The 7,399-nt window shown below is 40.9% G+C and overlaps 1 protein-coding gene and 1 non-coding gene across 3 annotated transcripts; one reads left to right on the top strand and one right to left on the bottom strand.

Moving 5' to 3' along the window:
- Positions 1–598: 598 nt before the first annotated feature.
- On the top strand, positions 599–7,393 carry LOC107196858 (interferon-induced protein with tetratricopeptide repeats 1B-like). Of its 2 annotated transcripts, none has more exons than XM_022664803.2 (2): positions 599–872; positions 5,053–7,393. In XM_022664803.2, exon 2 carries the CDS (start codon positions 5,054–5,056, stop codon positions 6,497–6,499), a length of 1,446 nt encoding a protein of 481 aa, XP_022520524.2. In that variant the 5' UTR covers positions 599–872; position 5,053; the 3' UTR covers positions 6,500–7,393. The 2 variants fall into 2 exon arrangements, with proteins under 2 accessions (XP_022520524.2, XP_049320384.1); XM_049464427.1 differs by lacking the exon at positions 599–872 and adding an exon at positions 1,398–1,541.
- On the bottom strand, positions 2,714–2,795 carry trnal-aag (transfer RNA leucine (anticodon AAG)). The gene has a single exon. It is a non-coding gene; the product is annotated as a tRNA-Leu (tRNA).
- Positions 7,394–7,399: the final 6 nt, after the last annotated feature.

Raw genomic sequence — 7,399 nt, forward strand, 5'->3', positions numbered from 1 at the left:
TTCAGTTTTTCACATGATAATGATTCGGTTCGTGTTGTTAAAAACTTAGGAGTGGCACGTTAACCCTTTCAGGCCCTGCATCCATTACAATGGACATAATTTATTTGATTTATTATAAAAAGTTTTTTTTTTTTTTTTTTACAAATTTAATGTGATTTAGAACACTTTTTAATCATGTTTTTTTCCCCACTGTTTAGGGATTTTGGGGTGTATGACATAAAAGGGTCAATATGAAATATAAAATATTACACACAGGTTTTAAATGTGTAATGGGTTGGGGAGCAGTAGCTCTCCAGCCCAGAAGGTTGTAGGAACCAAGTGCAGAGCAGCAGATCTCAAAGCAGGTAAACCCAAGAAAAAGGGGAAAATAATAATAATAATAATAATAATAATAATAAGAATAAGAATAATAAGAATTAATATATAATAGTATATATATATATATATATATATTAATAGGATCTATAATAATATTATAGATATAATTATTATTATTAAACCCCGCTCCACGCGGGGATTGAACCCAGGCTGTCGCGGTCGCAGCCCAATGCTCTAACCGCTGAACCAGCGAGCGGATTGGGATGCGGCCGCTTTCATCGCCCTTTAGAGCCTCCACCGAAAGGGGCGGAGCAACGAAAACGGGCGGAGAGGGAAAACAGGCGGAAAACAAAATTCACGCCGAGCGTGAGTGAGAGAAAGGGGGAGAATTGTAAAGGAGACTCGCCGTGGAAGCTACGGCTACCTCTTATAAAACGAGGTGAAGGAGTAACTGAACAAAAGGGGCTTCCAAAGAAAACAAAACTGAACTGAGGTGTTTGTGGATTTAAACGCTGCTCTACCAGAGAGGGGAGGAACAGCGCGGGAGAGAGAAGGTAAACAAACCGCGCCTCGCGGTGAGAAACACACACAGACACACACAGACTCGAGAGGGGCGGCAGAACAGAGCACACCGCTCTGCTCCACCAGACTAGAGAGGGAGAGGAAAGGGATAGAGGAAGATACTTATGCGGGAGAGGCACGCCAGCGATGCTGATCAATGCTCTCTCCAAAGGGGATAGCAGGGAAGAAAAGAGAAAAAGAGCCGAGGCTCGCTCGAAAATCGGGCATAGATTCGCTCTCACGAGCTTCAAAGATCCAGCGCCGAGTGGCTGGTTGGCGTTGCTTTTAAAGAGCTCAAAGCAGGTGTTGGTAATTAGCCAATCAACCCTCGGCGCTGGCCTGGCGCGCCCTCCGATGCCCCGGAGGACGCCCCCGTCGGCCACCAGCCCTTACAAAATGCAATGGAAATAAACACAAACTAATAAATATTTTAGTTAATTTGGATTTATTTATTATATAAATAACATAGTATCCAGAAAACCCATTTTACCCCATCGCTGGAGATAATTCCGGTCTGAAATGGTTAAATAAGCTTTTCTCTAGCATGTCACTTCATGCTGTTTAAATGCCCAGACTGGTAGACCTTCAGCAGCTCTTTCGGTTTCTATTTCCTATCTGTTCCCGTGAGCTGGCAGTTTTTTTGATCGGAAAGCTGAAATAAGGTATGATTTACAGGTTTTGTTGTTATTACGCTATTGTACAGTTTGATATAACGTTAACATTTGGGGGACGGTACAGCGGTTAATAAATGTTTACAATTTTTTTTTTTTTTAAACCAATCTCGTATTACTCTTGCGGAGACCCGGTCCACCTTAAAAGATACAGCAGTTACAATGAGGCTCCTGAGTAAGCGACCAGCATGTAAACGCTGCTCCATTTAAGGTGGAGCGGATATTTCCAGTCAGACGCTTGTGCTTAAAAAAAGCCGCGTTTAGCTTTATTGTAAGTGGGCAAAAATTCACTATTTAAACAAATATGTACAATTTGAAGTGCTATAATTAAGAAATGATACAAGAGAGGATGTACTATAACGTGTGATGTTGTAGTATAGCTATATAATAGCTGGGACTACAAATTATATTTTATTTATATTTCACATGGGCGTGTTACAGTAGCAAATTTCTACAGTAAAAAAATCAACCGACTCATACAAACGAAAAGTTGTAGTATGTTTATTAGGTGTGTCTCTAAACACTACAAGTGATTTCATATCGATATTTCTCATGTTACAGTAGCATTTTTTAAATGAGGGTCCGTACTTTATAGACCGTCCCTTAGTAGCTTCAGCGCTCGCTGCAGCGATATTGACACTGGTATCGTTTTATTTGTTTGCTTATTTTAACATTTCAACATAAAGAGAAAAGGGATACATTTGATACATTCTACCAGGTTCCTCACTGCATATCATCAAAACACATCATCTTGTTTAGACATAATAGTTGAGGAGCTATTCATAATTCCCCAATCATCACGGTTACAAGCAACAGCCAAATATATTCATTGACAACAGGCTTGCAGTAGTGTCTCAACCAGATACGGTGATATGAAAAAGTTTGGGCACCCCTGATAATTTCATGATTTTCCTTTAGAAATCATTGGTTGTTCAGATTAGCAATTTCAGTTAAATATATGATAGATCAGACGGACATAGGGGTATTTGAGAAGTGAAATTATGTTTATAGGATGTACTGAAAATGTGCAATAATTATGGGTTTGCACCCTTATGGTTTTATTGATCTGAAAAACTTTAGCACAAATTATTGGAACAAAAACTTGTTTGGTAAGCTTATTGACCCTTGACCTATAAACCCAGGTGAAGGATTAAAAGGATTGCTTGCAGCGGTGGGATTCGAACCCACGCCCCCGAAGAGACTGGAGCCTTAATCCAGCGCCTTAGACCGCTCGGCCACGCTACGACGTGACGCAACTGTAAATCATTGCTTGTTCAGATATGCACTTACAGTTCAATATATAATATAGCAGATGAATACAGTAACATTTAAGAAGTAAAATGATGTTTATAGGATTTACATGCTGTTTATTGGATATACAGGTGATTCCAATTATGAGAAAGGGTTAAGGTAACCCATTGTAAGTTTTTCTTCTCTTTGACCTCAAAACAAAGATTGTTTAACATCATGGTTTAGTGAAAGGATATAAAAAGCTGTCTCAGGATATAAAAAGCTATCTCAGAGATTTCATCTGTCAGTTTCAACTGTGAGAAACATAGTGAGGAAATGGAAGACCACAGGCACAGTTCTAGTTAAGGCCTAAAGTAGCATACCAAGAAAAACACCAGATAAGCTGACGAGAAGGATGGGGAGAACAGTCATAATCACCCCACAGATCAGCTCCAAAGACCTACATCATCATCTTGCTGCAGATGGAGTCACTGGGCATTGTTGAACCATTCAGTGCACTTTGCACAAGGAGAGTTGCTTAAGTTATACTAAAGCACATTAGAACAAGCCAGCTTCAATTTGGAATAACGTGCTGTGGACAGTTTAAACCCAATATTGAGTTATTTGGAGGGTGGTATGCATGGCGGAAGAATAGCACAGCATTCCAAGACAAATACTTGCTCCCCACAGTAAAATTTGGTGGTGGTTCCATCATGCTGTGGGGCTGTGTGATCAGCGCAGGTACTGGGAATCTTGTTAAAGTTGAGGGTCACATGAATTTCAGTCAGTATCAGCAGATTCTATTCAAGAATCAGTGACAAAGTTGAAGTTGCGCCAGAGCTTGATACTTCAACAAGACAAAGACCCTAAACACTGCTCAAAATCTATTGATTGGCATTTATGCGAAGGAACAAGTACAACGTTCTGTAATGACCGTCTCAGTCCCCAGACCTGAATATTACTAAAAATCTGTGGTGTGATTTAAAGCGGGCTGTTCATGCTCAGAAACCATCAAACCTGACTGAACTGCATTGTGGGCTATAGGAAGCGTTTAGAGGATGTTATTCCTGCAAAAGGAGGATCTACTAAATATTGATGTATTTTTTTCTTTTGGGGTGCCCAAATGAATGCACCGGCTTAATTTTGTTTAAAGAATTATTAAACACTTTTTGTAAATGATATCAACTTTATTTTACTTCTCAAATATGACTGTGTTCATTTGCTATATGACATATTTAACTGAAGTTACTGATCCGAACAACCAATGATTTATAAAAGACAATTATGAAAATTGTCAGGGGTGCCCAAACTCTTTGTACAGTGGTGGTCCGATTAGACACTTGGTTTCCCCATAGAGAACTTTGGTAGTCTACCTATTGGTAAGAGACTGTTTACTGCTTGTCACGCCTGTACAATGCACCCAAAGATAATTTGACCAGATCACAGACTTTAAAATGGTGTACAACATTGAGTGCCAACTGCCTAACATCTAGGCTAACCATCAACCAGCCATTTGCCTTAATTGCAGTGGTGTCATGAATGAGAAATACCTTGTCCTGTCCATTGTACAGGCTTGACTAGCAGTAAACATTCTTTCACCAACAGGCAAACTACCCAAAAGTAGACAATGAGAGTCTTTTTATAGGGACTTTTATTTGGGATTTGATGAAAGTTGAGGTTGAGTATGAAGGCTTCAGTCTGTCCTTATTGTGGAGCAACATTCTTTCCCAACTGCTGGTGTGGAGCCCTTGCATATGACAGCCAGTCACCGCTAGTGTGATATTTTTTTCAGCAGGATAATGCTCACACACACAGCAAGTGTTTTTCAGAAATGTTTTCACCAGATGTATCACCAATCAAGCATTAATGTTACCAGCTGGGGCCATTGGCAAGGATCTACAAGCAACTACAATTATCTGTTCAACCATAAATGGTGCAGTAGATCATGTTGCTTCTGATTGGCTGATCTAACTATATGTCTTTAACTACAACATGTACCCTGCCTATTCACCTACCTAGCACCAGTTTTGCCTGTTTTAAACACATGGCATTAGTTTGTATTGTACTTATGGTTAGCAGTTTGGTACAAGGTGTGAATAACAGTGTGAAATCTCAAGCATGTTACTTTTGATTCGTTTTCTTTTTTCCTTTATTGTGCAATATTGGCACTTACAGAATGTCTCTCAGCCAATCACATTGCAGGATTGGAACTAACTGGGGTATACTAAACAGTTACTACAGTTAACATATTTCATATTACTCTGTGTTACAGCATGACTCAGGCCACTCTCCTAGAAGCTGAACTGCAGCAGCTAGAGTGTCACTTCACTTGGGAGCTGAAAAATGAAGACCTAAATATCACGGATGTTCTAAGCAGGCTGGAACAGCATGAAGAATTACATCTTGGAGGAAAAGCAGGACTTGCACAGACATACAACTGTATAGCATTTGTGAAGTACCTTCTAGGGTCTTCTACTGAAGCGCTCACCTACTTGCACAAATCCATGGAGCTCACCAGAGAGTTTCACAAGGATAATTGTGACAAGTGGCTCATAGTCACTTATGGCAATCTGGCTTGGCTACATCACCACATGAAAGATTACAGTGAATGTGAAAACTACCTACAGAAGCTCAGAGAGATTGCAGAGAAATTTCCACCTGATTCTTCATCTACTCTTCATCATGAAGTACTCGGGGAAAAGGCCTGGGCTTTATTTAAGTTCTCCCGCGATTTCTATGAAAGAGCTAAAGATTGTTTCAAGAAGGCCTTGGAGTTGGAGCCCACAAATCCACAATGGAATGCTGGTTATGCCTTTGTGCTTCATCGAACAGAGAAATATGGGACCTTCTCCAGTGCAGATGAGTCCCCAAGTGTTAAACAACTGCGTCAGGCCATAGACACAGATCCAGAGAATGATGAACTGAAAGCTCTCTTGGCACTGAGGCTGGGCACATTTAAACAGTTTGATGAAGCTGAGAGTTTGGTGGAGAAAGCTCTGGAAGGTTCTCCCAATGCTCCTAATGTCATTCGTTATGTAGGTAAATTCATGAGGACTTACGGATGTGTAGACAGATCCATCGGCCTACTGAAGAGAGTATTGGAGAGATCACCCACCTCAGGCTTCTTACACCATCAGCTAGCACTCTGCTACAAGAAGAAAATCTCTTTGCAAAAAGCAGTAGGTCGAGATTCATCTAGTGTTGCCAGTGAGATTCAGAGGCTTCGTCGTCAGTGCATCTGTCATTTGGAGGAGGCCACTACACTGAAGGGCTGCTTCATCAATGCTATGATGGAGCTAGCGATACAGTATGGGGAGGACGGCATGCTGGATCGTGCAGAAAAGCTGTTTGAGGAAACTCTGCAGATGGCCATAGAGAAAAATGAGTTCCTACAGCAAGTGTACTTATACTATGGGGAGTTCCTGCAGTACAGAAAGAGGTGCCTTCCCCTGGCCATCAACTGCTATAAAGAATGTCTGAAGATGAATCATAAGAAAATAGATGGGAAGAGAAGCGCTAAAAATCTGAACAAGATAGCTGATAGATATTTATCGAAAAACCCCAATGATTCCAGGGCTTGGGGGATACTGGGATTCATCCATAAAGTAAAAGGAGAGAACAGCGAGGCCATAAAGTGCTATGAGAAAGCTCTGCAATACAAAGACAATGACGAGTACCTCAGTGCTCTGTGTGAACTGCAGTTAAACTTGAAAAAGTAACGCAATGAGCATTAATTTCCGTAATGGTCGAGTGGTTCAGCAGACTAAAGATGCTGAAAATCTGGCCTGAAGTTTGAGTCTGAAAGAGCTAAATTGGCCATGCTCTTCTTAGGTGGGTAGGTTCTCTCGTCCCTTATCATTCTCATTAAGGCATTTGTTGGCTGATTTATCAGAGCTGGGGACCTGGTGCTTTCCTTTAAGCGCATTAAGAGACTTGCGATGCTGAGTTGGCGATCCGTTCTAAAAGAGGTGTGTATCGGATGAGGCATTGGAGGATTGTTGGCGTTTATCCTCCTGATAGAGGAGACTAAGGGAGGTTGAGAGGGTTACGAGGCTAGATTAAATTAGGGGTCTAAAATTAGAGAAGAAAAAAAGGGTAAATAATTTTTTGCATATTTGGCCAATCAGTAGCATTTAGGATAAAAGGAGCATTGCTTATATTTTAATTTCAGGTGAAAGTAGGGCTTCTGCAACCATCCCCTATACATAAGTCTTGCTGTTGGATGGTAGCTGTCACGTCCTTGTCCTGTCCCTTGTCAGCCTCCATGTTTTTCCCCTCCTTTGTTTGTTGTCCTAGACATGTCCTCATAGCACATGGCTCTCCGTGTCTCTCCTGGTCTCCGCCCATGTCTTCAGTGCTCCCACCTGTGTTCATTTGTAGTTCCACCCCTTCATCAACAACCACAGGTGTTTCCTGTTTGTGGTTCCTGTCTTTTCAGTGTTAGGTGGTCTGATCTTGTGCTTTTTCTACATCAGTCATGTTGCTGTTTCTTTGTTTTCTGCCTGTATTTTATTTCTTGTTTATTCCAATAGTCTTGTATGTTCATGTATCTTGTTTTGAGTTTAGTGTTGATGTATTGTTTGTTTCCTTGTAAATAAATTACCTGCGTTTAAGTCCGC

Source organism: Astyanax mexicanus, chromosome 15 (assembly GCF_023375975.1).
Source record: "Astyanax mexicanus isolate ESR-SI-001 chromosome 15, AstMex3_surface, whole genome shotgun sequence".
In the NCBI taxonomy this organism is placed as follows: domain Eukaryota; kingdom Metazoa; phylum Chordata; class Actinopteri; order Characiformes; family Acestrorhamphidae; genus Astyanax; species Astyanax mexicanus.